Raw genomic sequence first — 18,086 nt, forward strand, 5'->3', positions numbered from 1 at the left:
GGCCATTCCTGCAGATCAGGCATGTCCAACCGGTCGAAAGCTCAACAACTTTGCTGAAGGCTCCGCCCAAAAAGCTCAACAACTTTGGTCAATCCAATGGGTAGAGTAGATCACTGCCAGTTTTTTTATAGTGGGAGTAGATCGCAGTCTCTTGGGAGTTGGATATGCCTGCTGTAGATAATGAGATACCATGCTTAGCTCTCCTTGGCTTGGTCCACTTGACAAATTACAATATTATTCCAAATGTAGCCTGTAGATATAGTTGGCAAAAGACATGCTGCTGGAGACTATAGCAAATGGTACTTTTGGGCATGTTGTAGAAGTTAGTAGCTAGCTACAGTGGCAGTCTAGGGGAATCAGATTTCTGTTTATCAAGGTTGTCTTCATTCTGCTCTAGATACCATGACTTGCTGGCTACTAGTATAGTCTTCGAAAGCACGTCAAAGTGCAAGTAGATTAATAGGTACCTTCCGGCGGGAAGGTAAATGGCGTTTCTGTGTGCTGCTCTAGTTTGCCAGAAGCCGCTTAGTCATGCTGGCCACATGACCCGGAAGCTGTCTGCAGACTAACACTGGCTCCCTCGGTCTATAGAGCGAGATGAGCGCCACAACTCCAGAGTCGTCCGCAACTGGACCTAATGATTAGGGGTACCTTTACCTTCACCTTTAGTATAGTCTTGTCCAGATTCACTTGTTGTATCTGCTGTCCCCCCTCATTGTTAAGCATTGGGAAAGTGGACTATGAAACCTTTTTCAGAAGCAAGATGGTTAAAGCTGAACCTTGTATGATTTTTCAGTGTCCTAGGAATTTGGCAAATACTCCACTACCACCACCTCATTTGGTCTTCCTGCAAGAAATGAGTTGAATCACTTGTTCAGATACTATAGATAGGATAGTTGCAAAGTCAAGTTGCCAAGAAGCTTTTATAGTTTTTAGGTGCTCTATTAATAAATTGAATGCTGATAACTGATAGCTTTTTACTTTTTTTAGTTCCTGACTTGTTCGATTTTACTGTTTCAGTGATCTGAAAATTCCCACTATAGTTGTATTGAACACATCCAATCAACAGTATTTCCTACCTCATAAAACTATTGAGAGTACTGAAGATATGGTTCAGTTCATTAATGAGATCCTGGAAGGCACTGCAGAAGTAAGCCTTTCTCTTTTATTCAAAATCTCTTTAACCAATTCTTGAACTGCTCAAAGACCTAACAGTTTGTTGGGTATCTTACTTCATTTCTGTTTTCTGATTTGAATGTGCAGTACCAATGTTCCTTAAACAAGAGTCGCTGGAAAGAACTAACATTAGAGACAGCCTGGGGACAGGTCCTTGCAAGGGACCCCAAGAATGTCACAAGAAAATAATTTTCCCCTTCAATGGAAAAACATTATATATCAGACTTCATGGTGAAGAAAGGTGGATGCAAGCTGAAATATAATTGACTAGTGCTAATGCCTGTTTTTACCTTTGAAATTTTAGGCACACGGTGGAGATGGAATTCTTCAACGGATCAAGAGAATAATTTATGATGCTAAGTCTACTGTAGGAGTAAGTAATGTCCCATCTCTGTTAGATAATGTCTAAACGTATATCAGATATAAAATAGGGACAGTACCTGCCAAACATCCAGCATATTAAGGTCCTCAGGTTACCCATCCTAACATCAATATCTAATTTGATCACATGATTTTGGTTCTGTATTTTAAAGAAGTTTGTTACAATATATCTGCCTTTTGAAACATACATATTGGCATCAGGAATCCAGACATTTGGCAACCCATATCAGCAGTGTTGCTTTTGGCAATTTCCCTTAAAAATAGCTCAAAAACTTCCCTTTTTAAACATTTATTTTTAAATTTCTGGCAAAACTTTAAAAAGCTCATGAACTTTGGCTGAAAAAAAGTTCAATAACTTTTCTGTCCGGATTTTCACTTTTTGAATACGCCAACCCTAGCTTAGACGGAGAGATGGATCACAGAAACCCTTTGAAAATCAGCTTCCCTCTTTAAAGTGCTCTCCATGGAGTCAAGCAATAATCCTTGTGTTGACTGCTGCCATGAGTTTCCAAGACAGTGATAGCTATTCCCAGCAGCTGCAGGCGTTGCGTGTCAAGCCCCGAAACCCACCCCCATGGAAATAAAGACACAAAGGAGACAGAATTTAGCTTAAAGGTTAATGGGCAAATTTAGCCTACAACTTTATTGAGTACACAAGTGTGACTGGTATTGGCTTAGGCATTGGTATCTAATGACTATAACTGGCTCCTGCCACCCAGCAGGTAGCCTGCAAAGCGTAAACTACCAGCAGAGGGAGCTCCAACAATGGCTATTGACTGGTGCTCACCTCTGGGGTTCCCGAGGGTCCTGGCATGGCCCTAGCTCCTCCCCAGGCTTCGGCCGAGATCCAAGCCCCCGGATTCCTTTAACAGAATACCCTATCAAATGGAGGGGCAGGTGATGGCCACACCTCCCCTCCCCACATTCCCCTAAACCAGTACCTAACCACCAAACCTTACAAAGTTGTGACTATTCTAAGAGGTAGGCAAAAACACAGCAGCTGCTGCCAATCTGCCACATTGGAAAAAATTCCTACCCGGCCCCTGTTCCAAAACAGGAGTCCAAAGCAAGGTCTGACCCCGACCTAACAAGGGGTGGTGAGTGTTCGGCAGCACAAAGCAAGAGGAGGTCCCCACGACGTGCTTCTGTTTAAATACTCTACTCCCAATCAGGCCACCATGCTGATTGGCTAAAAGCCAGTGGCAAGCTCGTGGCACCACTGGCTGGAGCGGGGCAAAGCCCCTCCTCCATGCCAGTTGGGGGGAGTCCTGGGGCTGTGCGCAACATGGAGCCTCGGTTAGGAGGATCCAATTTGTAGAGATATACAATATGTACTACTGGTAATCCATGTGACAACTACTGCTAAAAGAAGCAGCATTTGTTCAGATCTTTAGCAGATGCTTCAAGAACCCTTAAAACTCACTTGTCAACTGGTTCAGCTACCTCCTCTCTGTACTCACAGCACATCTGAAAACCTGAATGTTGTTGTTGGCCTGCCAGAAACACAAACAGCCAACACAAGAACAATAAGTTACATATAGGTCTGTGCACATATTTCCATAAAGACATAAAATCTGTTTTGGGGGCAAAGACTGCATAGATGTACACAAAACTTAAGTTTGTGCAATTGCCCTAAAATAGAATAACAATTATAATGGCTTCAGGTAGGTAGCTGTGTTGGTCTGACGAAGTATGCATGCACATGAAAGCTTATACCCAGAACAATCTTAGTTGGTCTCTAAGGTGCTACTGGACAATTTTTTTAATTATAATGGAGTTAATTTGGTCTTAACTTGATGAATCAAAGATGTTAGCGGGGAGAGTACATCAGCTTAACACACTGTAAATATCAGAAGCTTTTAAATGAAAGACAAGTCCTACTAAATGCACGCTCCTATCCACGTCTGTGCAAAAGCTTAAGTCCCATTGAGTTCAATGGGACTTAGCCCCAGGTAAGTGTTTTAGCACTGTAGCTTTAGTAACATTTGCTGCTTCTTATCCACTTGATATACTGAATGCCGACCTTCGAGATTTTCACAACCGCCAACTTCATCGGTTCATAAACTCCCTTTAAAATAAAGTCTTTAGGTGAGCGATCTCCACTTGCCTGATGTTTCCAGGAACTGCTAAGTATGTGTTTTTCTGCATTTTATTTCCCTCTGACTTACTCTTTACAAACCCCCTTCCCCAAAACCATGTGTAGATATACCTGCAGCTCAGGAAAACACTCCATATATCTGATGGACCGTATTCCGTGAAAGCTTATGCATTGATATATTTGTCAGATGTTGTCGAATTGTCACTAACAGCTAACCATTTCTCAACAGTCTGTTTTCAAGAGTTCCCCCCTTCTGGGCTGCTTTCTCTTTGGTCTACCACTGGGTGTCATCAGCATCATGTGTTACGGAATTTGTATGGCTGACTCTGATGGAAGATCAGATGAAGCAGAAGCATCTAAGAAGGAAAGTACAGGGCGGGAACTGACTGATGAAGGCACTGAAGAAGAACAAGAGGAAGAAAACAGTGAGAACCGTCTAGAATTTCCAGGTGGCGAGCAAGAACAGAAAACTATATTTGAAAAGAAAAAAGACTAAATTGCTTAATTAAAAAAAAGTAGAATTTCAAAATATAGACTTATTTATTGAATTCATCTACTTACCTGTGACCTTCAGAGATGATGAACTTTTTGTTTTACATGCATGTGTTCCAATTGCTTGGCCATGAAGAAGAATAAGTGGAAGTCTGGGTTTCAGAGTCCTTTACTATCTTTATCCTGCTGAAAAGAAATCAAATTAAGGGATGTATATATGAGCTATTTTACAGTGATGCACACTGAAGTTTTCTTCTTTCTTTTCTAGCTACTGATTTTCTTCTTTCTTTTCTAGCTACTGAGAACTGGTTAACAATTATTTTAACTATGTGGCCAAAGTAAATAAAACATTTAAAAAGGACTGCAGGAATGTTCTCAGCCTAGAGTGAAATCTGTAAATGGGGAAACATACCTTTGGGACATTACATAAATGCTTTTAAAAATAGTTAGTATTGCTTTGAAAAGCAATACATACTTCATTTTATTTCATTTTTGTTTTTTTAATAAATTTTAGATAATCTGTTACAGAAGTCTCATGGCAGTGCTAAACACAGGTATTGCAGTCTTTCTTTAGTTGTTTTTTGCAATTTTAATATTCTTCAAAGTAGTATTTGCTTACTGGGTCCATTTGCTATTGCATTATATTGGTCCAATATGGTTCATTATTAAAAAATCACTTCTGTATTTAACTTAAAAGGAAAAAACCTTGCTTTTAGATGAGATTTCCCCTAATCTTGACAAAACTGAAGGTTTCATTTGCTCATGACAAAATTAGTGGAATATTTTTTTCTGTGTGTCTGCTGCATGATTAATGACGAGTGTTTCTTCAATATGCCAAAATATTTTTAAAGGTGGGTTAAATCTTGCAACAACTGTGACTTCTGCAAGTGAAAAACACATAAACAAATATTTTATTGGCTTGTTATCAGTGATACCTGCATTTGACATCTCAACTACATGTTGATTGGACAGAGCAATTTAATTATCTGAAGGACTGTTAACACTTCTAGAAAAGGGGGGTATTTGTCGTTGCAGTACATTTTCATTAACTGTTAAATCACATAAGTCATCTCTAATACTGTCCCTTGACATTGAAAGCAACTAAGCTCTCTCCAGAGTTAAGATCTCAAGGGATAAGCTATAAGATGGTGTTTGGAGTATTGATACCATGGTGATTACCATAGCAACCAAACCTATGCTGCTCATTTTCAGAACTACGGCTATGTCACATCCAGTTGGAAAACTGAAAAATAAAAGCTTCCCAGCTTGTGAGTCTTGGTAAAGCAGTTTGGTATAATATGTATGGCTACATATGTACATTCTCAAAAAAGAAATTTTAAGCTTGGATAAAAAAAGTTTTAAGGAATTAAGACTAGAAGATAGAATTTTTTGTCCTCCTGAAGGTGGGAAATCCTGTAGTACTTTAAAGCTAATCAACTTTCTAAAACATTCTAAGCAAACTAATTCGATTTACATAGTTTTGTTATTTAGAAGGAAATTAAGCCGATAATAACACAGCTGTTTTGAAAATGCATGGGTTTTAAAAGTAGGGTTCTCCTTGATAAAAATGAATGTTGATTTTCAAAATAGGAAGAGATGAGAAATGGAAAAGTGTTTAGCACTTTCACTGACAGTTGTTCTTTGCCCAAAGAATAAATTGCTGAGATTTAATTTATACTTACCAGAAATATTCTAGCTGTGACAGTTTGGCTTTATAAAGAAACTTTGTTCTGGCTTTTGTTTAAATTTAAACCAGGTTGTGTTGGTTCTGAACACTGATAGAAGTTATAAATGGTATTTTGTTTGAGGCAAGGTTCAACTCTTGTCATGTCATGCGCAGTTGGTTTTTCACATAATTGAGGTTTTGTCCAATGCTGCAAAACTCCCCTATGCTTTAAGCATCAAAAGCATAAAATGAGCTGGATTTTTAGGATGGAGAGAAGAGTTTTTAGACCGTACCAGGATAGCATTTCTATTTTGTTGGTGTTATATGTTGTTTACAGAAGTAGTGAATGTCAGCACAAGAAATCTGAATTCATCTACTATTTCACACGACTTATTAATTTTGTGTTCTTATAGCTTTCTTTTAGATACAAATAACAGCTACATGCTATATAGTAGTTTTTCTAGTGCTGAATCTTGAGAGCATGCTTTCAACAACAACAAAACCCTAGCATTTATACCAATTTATAGGATGTTAAGCAGAGTTAGAGTGGTTTGGACAGTGGCAGTTAAAATAGGTATATGTTTGCCATCCAGCATATGGAATGTCAAACTCCCTGGCGTTTACTGAACTCAAGTGTACTGCCATTTCACTTCAGCTTCATAACACTGCAGTTAAAGTAGATTTAACTTTTTTTTAATAATAATATTTTATTGAGATTTTTAAATACCAATACAAAATTAGTAAACAATGTAACATATTTCATAACATAGTTTCATAACTTCTTTGGACTCCCTCACGTCTCCCACTCCCACTTACATCATTATAAATTTTTGCCAGCAATTTATCAACTTGTTTGCGTTCTTATGTCCCGCTCGTTTAAATATAATTAATAATTCTCCAAAAAAAATTTATATTTTCCTCAATCTCACTTATCATCCTAATTCCAACTATTTTAGTGGTGCTCAATTGTTTGCGATCTAGCATCCTTATTAACATTCAACCAAATTACAATATTTTTGTAGGTAAATCTTGAATTTCTTCCAATCTTCAACCCTCTCCTCTCCCAGGTCTCGGATTCTGCCGGTCATCTCAGCCAGTTCCATATAGTCTATCAGTTGCATCTGCCATTCTTCCAGTGTGGGTAGATCTTGGGTTTTCCAATATTTAGTGATGAGTATCCTTGCTGCCGTTGTTGCATACAAGAAAAAAGTTCTGTCCTTCTTTATCACCCTCTGGCCGACAATACCCAGAAGAAAGGCCTCTGGTTTCTTAAGGAAGGTATACTTAAATACCTTTTTCAACTCATTATATATCATTTCCCAGAAAGCCTTCACTTTAGGGCACGTCCACCAGAGGTGAAAGAATGTTCCTTCATTTTCTTTACATTTCCAACATTTATTATCAGACAGGTGGTATATTTTGGCAAGTTTAACTGGGGTCATGTACCATCTATGTATCATTTTCATTACATTTTCCTTCAAAGCGTTACAAGCAGTGAAGTTCAACCCAGTGGTCCACAACCTTTCCCAGTCATCAAACATGATATTATACCCAATATCCTGTGCCCACTTTATCATAGCCGATTTAACCGTTTCGTCTTGTGTGTTCCATTTTAACAGCAAGTTATACATTCTTGAAAGTACCTTAGTCTTAGGTTCTAACAGTTCTGTTTCCAATTTCGATTTCTCCACCTGGAACCCTAACTTTTTGTCATTTTTTAAAACTTCTTTAATCTGAGCGTAGTGTAACCAGTCTCGCACTTTATCCTTTAATTTCTCCAAACTCTGCAATTTCCAATTGTCTCCATCTTTTTCTAGTATTTCCCAATATTTTGGACATTTGGCCTCCATATTGGGTCTTTTTCGGGCCTTAGCTTCCAGAGGTGAAATCCACCTTGGAGTTTTGTTTTCCAATAAGTCTTTATATTTTGTCCAGACATTAAACACTGCTTTTCTGACAATATGGTTCTTAAAGGCCTTATTGATCTTAACCTTGTCATACCATAAGTATGCATGCCAACCAAAAGCGTTATTGAAACCTTCCAAGTCCAATACGTCAGTGTCTTCGAGAAGTAGCCAATCTTTTAGCCAGCAGAAAGCTGCGGCTTCATAATACAACCTTAAGTCTGGCAGGGCAAAGCCCCCTCTTTCTTTCACATCCGTTAATATCTTAAACTTAATTCTGGGCTTTTTGCCCTGCCAGACAAACTTAGAGATGTCTCTCTGCCACTTCCGGAAGCACTCCGTCTTGTCCACAATCTGCAGTGTTTGGAACAAAAACAACATTTTTGGCAATACATTCATCTTGATAGCAGCAATTCGGCCTGACAAGGAAAGTTTCAATTTTGTCCAACTATCTAAGTCTCTCTTAATTTCTGACCAACATTTTTCATAGTTATCCTTAAATAGACTCAGATTTTTTGCTGTTATGTTTACCCCTAGGTACTTTACTTTTTTAACCACTTTTAATTCTGTCTCTCTCTGAAACCGTTCTGACTCTGTATCTGTAAAATTTTTTTCCAACACCTTAGTTTTCTGTTTGTTTAATTTAAAACCTGCCACCCGACCAAAGTCTTCTTTTTCGTACTAGATTCTGGCTCCTGCAGGGTCAAAACTAGGTCATCTGCAAAAGCTTTAAGTTTATATTGTTTCGCTCCGACCTGAATTCCTTCCACCAACCGGTCCTCTCTAATCATGTTCAAGAGCACCTCCAGGACCGAAATAAAAAGCAAAGGGGAAATGGGGCAGCCTTGTCGTGTTCCTTTTTCAATTTTAAACTCTTCTGTAACCACATTGTTAACTATCAATTTGGCCTTTTGTTCTGAATATATTGCATCAATCCCATTCTCAAAACCCCGTCCCACTCCCATTTCTTTTAAATTTCCCTTCATAAATTTCCAGGAAATATTATCAAAGGCCTTCTCCGCATCTATAAAAATTAATACTGCTTTTGTATTTATATCTGTTTGCAGAAGTTCCAAAATGTCAATAATGTTCCTTGTATTGGCGAACAAATGTCTACCTGGGAGAAAGCCTGCCTGGTCCTTGTGGATTACTTCATTTAGAACTTTTTTGAGTCTACTTGCCAAAATGTCTGCAAATATTTTGTAATCCACATTTAAAAGAGAGATGGGACGATAGTTCTTAAGTTGTGTCTTTTCAGCTTCCGATTTTGGTATCAATGTGATAAAGGCTTCCTTCCACGATTCCGGCGCCCTCTTCCCCTCCATAATTTCATTGCTAACCTCCATCAATGGTTGTATCAAGTAGTCTTTTAATGTCTTATAATACTTGGAGGTCAACCCATCTGGCCCTGGAGATTTGCCCAGTTGCATGTTCTGAATGGCTTGTTCAATCTCTAAAGTAGATTTAACTGAGCATTCCCCCTTTTATCTTGGGAATGAATAACTTGCGGTATAAAACAAAATGACTATTTTTTTTTTTTTTATCATGTAAAGAGCTCCACACAGTCAGGTGTCTATTTTAACTTGAATGGAAGCGCTCCAATTTTATTTTACTTTGTTGAATTTATCAGCTGTAAATGTGTGGGGGGGGGCTTGTGTTTGTGTTTGGTTTTTTTACAATAATAAAACATTTAAAAGTACTGCTTTTCACTCCTTGGTGCTCTATTTGCACGTACAGGTAGGTAGCCGTGTTGGTCTGCCATAGTCAAAACAAAATAAAAGAAAAAATATTCCTTCCAGTAGCACCTTAAAGACCAACTAAGTTAGTTCTAGGTATGAGCTTTCGTGTGCATGCACACTTCTTCAGATACCTGAAGGAAGGAATTTTTGTTCTTTTATTTTATTTGCACGTAGTTTGACATATATAATAGAGAAGAGATAGAAGAAACTGGGATCAGACCAGCATTCTCCTTCCCACATGACTTTTGAAACCCACAAGATGACATTGGCCGCAGCCTTCTCCCACTGTTGTTTCCCAGCAATTGGCATTCTAAGGCCCACTGCAACTGCTGTTGTTAAAGGTAATAATTAGCCATCATGACTGGTAGCCATTGTAATAGCCTTATCTTCCATGAATTTGTCTATTGCTCTTTAAAAGCCCTCTAGGCTGGGAACCATATTGTGGTAATGAATTCCATATTTTAGCCATGTGAAGAATTTTGTATGTGTGTGTACAGGATTTAGCATTATGGAATGATCCAGGTTCTAGTATATGTGGCAACCTCTCTATCAACTTTCTCCACACTATGGCATACTTTTATACAACTTTGTACTGTGTTTCCTTCCCCTTACTTGATTTTTTCCTAAATAAAAGAACACCAAATACACGTTGTCTTCATAGGGGAGTTTCTTCAGCCCCTTAATCATTTTACACTTCTTCAATGCCCTTTTTGAGAGGAAGCAACCAGAAATGCACATAGTATTCCAAGTATAGTAATAATGTATGTTTGTGTAAAGGTACTATAATAATGGGAAATTAATTTTAGATCTAATAACCCCTAGTAAGGATTTCTCCTTTTTCATGGTTGTTGCTCAGTTGCTCAAGGTTTTCATTGAGCCTCCACCATAACTCCCAAGATCTCTTTTCTGGTCAGTTGAGACTAGCTCAAACCACATTGGTGTATATGTAAAATTGGAAGGGAAAGTGCCCCCAACATACTAGCATAAGGTGTCCATTTAATGCATATATTGGTAGAAATGCTACATAAATTTGCTTTGAAAAAATGTATCTGTTGGGCAAAATTGCATACAAAAAATTGCACCAAGGTTTTCATGAGGGTTTTTAAAATAATGATAAGGAACTCATGTGGAAATGAAAAACTGAATTTAAGATTAGAATAATAAGAAATGGAAAAGCTGAAATTTTCATGTTTCCTCATCCCATCCCGAGGCGGGATAAATGGCCATAAACACACATTTGGCATGTCTTCAGAGGAGCATGTTGGCATCAGTCAGGCTTACAACATGAAAGAATTGCCTTGAAAAATACTCACCTTGTGTGAGTTTAATGTGCCCTGTATACACAATGATATAATATTCAATCATGAACTGTATTTTCCATAGTTTCTTAAAAAAACATAACCAGGGAAGAAAGCAATATACAATAATGAAATGCCTTATAAATCCGCTATGTTGTGGGGAAATGTTTTTTCCTTACAGTAGTGCATGTTTTGTAAAGGATCATCAAGAGGGATGCTGTCAGTGCTACTAAACAGAAGGGTGTTTTGTGTTTGTTACCTCTGATGTACAAAGCAAAAGCACAGCACTTCCTTTCAATAGGTCATAATCATCTGTCATCCGCAGCGGGAAAAAGCAAACCTATTGGCACAACACTTGTCAGATGTTCTGATATGCAGGCGCATTTAAGTAGAAGACATTTGGTTGTTTATCTGAGACCTCTATTCTTGTAAACAAGGAAGTAGGCTATATCCCTGTGGTCTCACTTACTTCTTTATGATAGGGATTCTCAAGTGCTAGGAAGAATATAATCAATTTGATCCAAATTTTACTGCTTGTGGGGCTTGGGAAAGCATAGATTCTCCTTTGGCCCACCTACTTTTCCACGGTGTCTCTGCTTTGTTGATCTCTGAACTGCACAGAATGAAAGGCATTTCAGCTTCTATTCCATAAAGAAAGACCATTTTTGGCCAGTATACCAGATCTCACAAGAAGGAGAAATGGGTGTGTGTGTTTTTAGGCAAGAACTATCAATCCTTAGCTGATGGAGTACTGAGAATATTTCCTTGCACACATTTACCCAGTGGGACTGATTTTTATTTTTATTTTGCTACATGGTTGCAAATATGGCCTTTAATGACCACGTTTCAGAAGACATTTTCTACTGGTACAGTTATTTTGAGTAGGCGACTTCTCTGTTTAAAAACATTTGCAAGACTAGAAAAATTAACTAACAAACTGAAACTGACACGGGGACAAACAGAAGAAGACACCTTCACCCCGGTATGGCTCCCCTTTATCACATACACAGCCCAACAGGACAATGACAATAATCCACCAACAGCATACAAATCAATATGGCTAACTTGATCCAAAACACCCACCCACCTCACTCACACACGAAAACAAAGATCACCACCAAAGGAACACAAGTGAACAACACAAGCACACTGACACCAAACTACATACATTAAGCATAATAGAAACACCGCTACCCCACCCCACCCCCATCCATCTCCCCTCCTTCCACCCTCCTTTCTTCTTTTTTTTTCTTTTCTTTTTTCTTCTCCCCCTAATGCCTCAACAAATGAAATGGATTTGTAAAAATGTTACACGGGAAAAAAAATAAAATACGAGGCATTACACTTACACTGTAAAACAAGAAAACCCTTAATAAAATATATTTAAAAAAAAAAAAAAACATTTGCAAGTGGGAGAGGTTCTGCTCTTTTGATTAAAAGGAATACTGGGGTTAATCTAAGTGTGTACCTTTTGTGCAGATCCAGCACCCTGTCAAAGGCGAATACTCATCAATTATCTCTGGAAATTCGTATTAATGCTGTAGTAGCTGCTCAAACTGTCCAAAGGCCAAGCAGAAGAGACTGGCAGAATATTTGTGGCAGCCACAAAACTCACTGGGCAACCTTGGGCCAATCACTATCTTTCAGCCTAGAAATACCTCATATGGTGGCTGTGAGGATGAAATGTGGAAAGGGATAACCATGCACCCCACCTTGAGGTCCTTGGAGGAAAGGGGGAATATAAATGTCATGATCAATATATCAACTGCAGCAAAGAAAGTAGATGCAAATAGATAGCTTGAGGGATAATCAGGCAGTGCCTGCTATTCACACCGGGAAAACCATTGAGACTTACTACTGTATACTGTATTTTTCGCTCTATAACACGCACCTGACCATAACACGCACGTAGTTTTTAGAGGAGGAAAACAAAAAAAAATATATTCTAAACGAAACAGTGGATGTATGATTTTTGTGGTTCATGCTGTGGCCACAGACGTGATCTGACGGTGAGTTTAGGGTAGCCCAATGCAAAAATCCTGAGGATCCACGTGGATCCGTGCTTTGTAACCACGTTTTTGCGCCATTCCAGCCCCATGAAACAGTGGGTGCGTGTGTGTGTTTTGGTGCAGGCCGTAGCCATGGATATGCTATGTGATCTGATGGTGAACTTGGGGTGACCCAGTGCAAAAATCTTGAGGATCCACGTGGATCCGTGCTTTGTAACCACGTTTTAAGTGGGGAGGGAAGGAAAAGCATTCAAGGGACAAGGAACACGCGTGGTGTGTGTGGAGAAGGATGCTGCTAATAATGCAGGCGAGGGGTTTAAGGGGAGAAGGAACATGCATGGGGTGTGTAGAGAAGGATGCTGCTAATGATGCAGAAGAGGGGTTTAAGGGGAGAAGGAACATGCATGGGGTGTGTAGAGAAGGATGCTGCTAATGATGCAGAAAAGGGGTTTAAGGGGAGAAGGAACATGCATGGGGTGTGTAGAGAAGGATGCTGCTAATGATGCAGGAGAGGGGTTTAAGGGGAGAAGGAACACGCATGGGGTGTGTGGAGAAGGATGCTGCTAATGATGCAGGAGAGGGGTTTAAGGGGAGAAGGAGCTCGCGTGAGGTGTGTGGAAAAGGAGCTTTTCGGTGAACTGAGCGGGGAGGGGGGAGGGAAAGAGCACCTTTGCTTTAAAGGAGCCAACTGGACAGCAGCCACTTACAGCAGTGTAAGCAGCTCCTTTCCTCTCCCGCTTTGCTCCTTCTCTCCCTCTTTGCTGCTTTATGCGTGTTTTGGAGTGAAAATTACGGTAATAAGGAAAAGGAAAGCTTCTTTTTCTCTTAGCCCTCTCATTATTGGGATAAGTGAACTGGCTAGAGCTGGCACTCCCAATGCCAAGAGGATAAAACTCTAACCAATAAAATAAATATACCTTTGAAGGAATGCAGTTCTGCTCATGCAGGACAGTGTTGGTAAGTTTCCAAATTATGATGATGATTATATTTATACCTGTCCATAGTAAAATACCAAACATTAAAAACTTCCTGATACAGGGTTGCCTTCAGATGTCTTCTAAAAGTTATATTCAGTGGTACCTCTGGTTACGTACCTAATTCGTTCCGGAGGTCCGTTCATAACCTGAAACTGTTCTTAACCTGAAGCACCACTTTAGCTAATGGGGCCTCCCGCTGCCGCCGTGCCACCGGAGCACGATTTCTGTTCTCATGCTGAAGCAAAGTTCTTAACCCGAGGTACTATTTCTGGGTTAGCGGAGTCTTTAACCTGAAGCGTATGTAACCTGAACCATATGTAACCCAAGATACCACTGTAGTTGTGTAGTTGGTACTGTTTGGTGGAGTAGTTGCGGAGACAGTACGCAATAAGCAAATGGACCCTAGACCACCCCAAGCTTGGTGCCTGAGGAAAGTCATCCAGGTTCCCTGCAAGGAATTTTGTTTGTGTTTTATATTAGTCACTGCATGAGAATTAATAATTTATTTCGTGTCCAGTCGGGCTAGCATTTTGATTCATGTTTCTGTTGGAAATTACAAACTGCAGAGAATTTTTTTTATTTCCTAGTATTAGGTCAAGTTCAAGGTATAGGTAATATGCAAAGATGGTTTAGAATATGTATTTTTTTAAAAACAAAAAACACAAGCAAATATCATCCTGCCAACAACCCACCTGCTATTACAAGGATTTATTTGACGGAAATGCTGTTTCTTTAAGAAATGTCAGGCTGTTTAGTATGCAAGATTTACCATTTGGCCCAAGGATCTTTATTTAGTCTGAATGGCTGTAAAGGAAATGGAATTATTCAAGGTTGTTTCAGCTTATCAGATGAAGCTTCTCAATATATGTATGCTATCCATGTAAGAGGTTTTTTTGATCCTTAGTGCTCTGTGTGCGTTAGCTTGGGGGTTGTCAATGTTCAGTTTCCTACATGTAAAAAGCCTGCATTTACAGAGAAACTTGAGATTTGGCTTTAGGAATTTGTGCTTCAGTTAACAAAGAATTCATTAACACCTCCATTCAGTGCACATGCAGGCAGATAAGCAAAAACTGAATAATTTTGTCTTGACCTTCAGTGATAAACATATTCAAGCAAATTACTACTTTCCCTCTAGCCAAATGTGATTAAAGTACTGCACATACCAACTTATCATTTTGCCACTACTGTTGATCATACATGCATGCAATTGTTCGATGAATAATTATAAGATTGTTAATTAGAACATGGGGCATATATATTCCTCTCCCCTCCCATGTATTCACTGGCAGATGGTTTTTTTTTTTTAATGCCCCTAATGACTCCATTAATTATTAACAAGATCTGGAAATAACAGCATTTATTCCACTTGTAATAGCAAAGAAAAAGAAATACTGCTTAAAATCATTTTGTGAATGAAGGACAAGTATTGAAGGCAACAAGGTCTATTTTCCTTCCCTTGGCAAAATTATTTGCTCCTCAGCCAATGCTTTCATTACCTACTAAAAGGCATGTGATGTGTTCCTCCTGTTGCCACTTGGATCACTCTGGAAACTGGCTGTGTGTGGCGTCGGCGAACTTTTCACCCAACTGAATAGTGTGAAATGTCATGGGAACATGTGGGAAGATCCAATCCACGTGGTCCAAGTACATGGAACATCTGCCAAACAGACAGTCTGGCAAGTGGTCCAGTTGGCAGATGGAAAAGAAGGAGCAGTCATGACACATAAATGCAAACTTGTTGGCAGGGGTGACGGTACTGATGTTGGCACTGACGTGTGGCTGTAGGACTGCCGACCCAAGTGGAGACCAGTGATGGAGCCCTTTTGCTCAAGGCAGACCAGGACAAGTCCAGGCACTCAGCAAGAGAAGGCAGAACCGAACACGAATGATGGCTGGTTATTGGACTGGCCTATTTTCTGCCATCCAAATTTCTAATACAGGAACAGCTACAAGCAGCACCATTGAATGTTGTGGAGCCACTTCAAACCTGACCAAAAAAAGAGGAATAAGAGGGAGGGCAAATTGGTTGCCCCATCTCCTGGCATGATGTATTAGATTAAGGGTATAAGGGCCAAAAATTAAAATGCTGGATTTTTTTTTTTAATGTGTATATCAGCTTCACAAATGTCTCTTCCTGCACAACCAAGAAGATGAAGATTTGGGTTTAAGGGCTGCAGCTTAATTAAATATACATAATTCAAAAGACTGCAGCAGAAAGATTGATAATCTGTGCAGGCATCCTATTTGGGTCAGAACTTAAAGAATAGAACCCTGGTCTCCCTCGAGCGTAACCCCACCCTGGTTCCAAGCCATGGATTGGAAGGTTAATTGGTATGTGTCTTGCCCATTCCTTCTCGCCCACAGGCGTGTAAGTGCCCCATTATTACCTCCACCTTTATCCTGTTGTCAATTAGCGCTGGATTTGGGGCAGCACAGGTGGCTCCCCCGCACAACGTGGTGAGCCGAGGGGCTGCAAAATTGAGAAGCTCCATAATTGAGAAGATCCATTTGGGGGCACCAAATTTTGGCCTTGTACAAAAGATGCCCAAAGTCTGCCCCTGTCTCTAACTTTCAGAAGTATGCAGCCCCCAAAGCCCAAGGGACACCCCTCCCTGTTCCACCCCGAAGCCAGCCAGTGATTAGAGGTAGATTAGGACATGCCCCTTTATGAAGCTGATGCCTCCAGTGCTTACCATGACAGCAAATTGTTTTAACTGGCCCTGGTGGTGAAGGGCAAGTAAGAATCTAGATTATGATGCTAATAAGAAATAATAATAATAATAATAATAATAATAATAATAATAGATAATGATAAGATTGTATTGTATTTCTTTCTCCCTGGCAACACAACAGCCTCCTAGGTGAGTCCAGAGCAGAGTGTTTTCCACACTGAAAGCATCATAAAGGGGACTTTCTTTCCCAGATCCTCATTATAATGTGCAGATCTCTGTATATGACCTCTGTTCTAAAAGTTGTTCGTGCTTTGCCGTTGGAGTTTAGAACTGTGCTCAAGTTTTGCAGTCTTAAATTATGATATACAGTTCTAATTTTACACCTGCTCTTCATCAAGGTCACTGTCGATGCTAAGGTTTGTGTGTGAGAGAGTTTTAATGAGAATATAATAAACATACAACTGATGCTATGATTGAGGAGCTTGATTAGGCACAAGGGCTAAAAATGTATCCAATGGTTTTTTGTTTGTCAAGAAAGGGCAATTCTGTGTCTGTAATATATGAATAAAACATTAGCTAGGTCATTAAAATGCATTGCTAACTATTGCTCTCTTAGAATTGTCATCTATTCATGAATGCATGGAACTGAAACGCTATTAATATTAATCGCAAAAACATTGCATCTTTACATTTCTATAAATGGATCAAACAGGTAATTTATTTTCCTGAAAAAGGGACTTCTCAAACTTTTCTTCTGTAAGGCAGCTTGTTCGTGACTGTACTCATGACTATGTAATCATAGTGTCCTAAGGAATTATTATTAAATTGAAGAGATTTGGATGGAGGTCTTATGGCTACATGGGAGAATAAGTGTGTGGGTTGATGGGGTCTATTTGTACTGGTTGAAAGCTGCAACTATACTCAAGGTGTTAAAAGCAGGGTTTCAGAAGCAAGCTAAACTTTGTTTGACCCCACAGGATGTGCTGAATTTAAAACAGGGACTCCCATCCTAAACATACTTACCTGGAAGTAAGTCCTATTGAATTCTGTGGTTCCTGTTTCTAAGGGATGGTTGAGTCTGTTAATTTCTTTCACTTTTTTAAAGACCTTATGAAAATTTGTCCTTATTTTAGTGCAAATTTCTCTTAATACACTCATTTTTGCAATGTAATTTACTGTAAAACAATGCAGTTTTGTATGTTGTTTTCATCAATATATACATTTTCATAATTTATATATACATTCATAAATATATACATGCATAAATAGATACATATATACAGACACTTTAACCCCTGTTTATGCATTTCTGTGCAAAATCTTGGCTGTAGAACTGCATTGCAAAATCTGGAGAACAGCGGATTTCAAAAGATGGCTGTTTGGTTCCTCCATTGTTTCATAAAGTATGAATTAGGTAGGTTTGCCTTTAGATGCAAACTGAGATGAAATTTTCTCGCACCCATGTTCAAAGTAGATATTTTACTACAAGGCTTTCACAATATTTGTATTTTTAAACACTGACAGTTTTACCTGATTTTGAGCACAATTTTAAGAAATTAAATGCGAAAGAGTTCACAATTTTTTGTTGAGGGTCAACTTAATGATGCCTGAAAGACACCACATGCTGAAGGGGGTATAGGTGAAAATTAACATCCATTTTAGGTGTCAAAGTAA

General features: G+C 39.1%; 1 protein-coding gene and 1 long non-coding RNA gene across 2 annotated transcripts in view; one reads left to right on the forward strand and one right to left on the reverse strand.

The window, feature by feature from the left end:
• Window positions 1-4,184, forward strand: part of TMX3 (thioredoxin related transmembrane protein 3) — a 31,451-nt gene extending 27,267 nt beyond the window's left edge. Inside the window, exons 14-16 of the mRNA XM_079982967.1 lie at window positions 1,021-1,150; window positions 1,481-1,549; window positions 3,885-4,184. Coding sequence (XP_079839093.1) covers window positions 1,021-1,150; window positions 1,481-1,549; window positions 3,885-4,151 — 466 coding nt within the window. The 3' untranslated portion in view covers window positions 4,152-4,184. The remainder of the gene's footprint in view (window positions 1-1,020; window positions 1,151-1,480; window positions 1,550-3,884) is intronic.
• LOC307219674 overlaps window positions 1-18,086 on the reverse strand; it is a 586,866-nt gene that overhangs the window by 527,169 nt on the left and 41,611 nt on the right. The window lies entirely within an intron of this gene.

This window comes from Podarcis cretensis, assembly GCF_951804945.1.
Source record: "Podarcis cretensis genome assembly, chromosome: 7".
NCBI classification, from domain to species: Eukaryota; Metazoa; Chordata; class Lepidosauria; order Squamata; family Lacertidae; genus Podarcis; species Podarcis cretensis.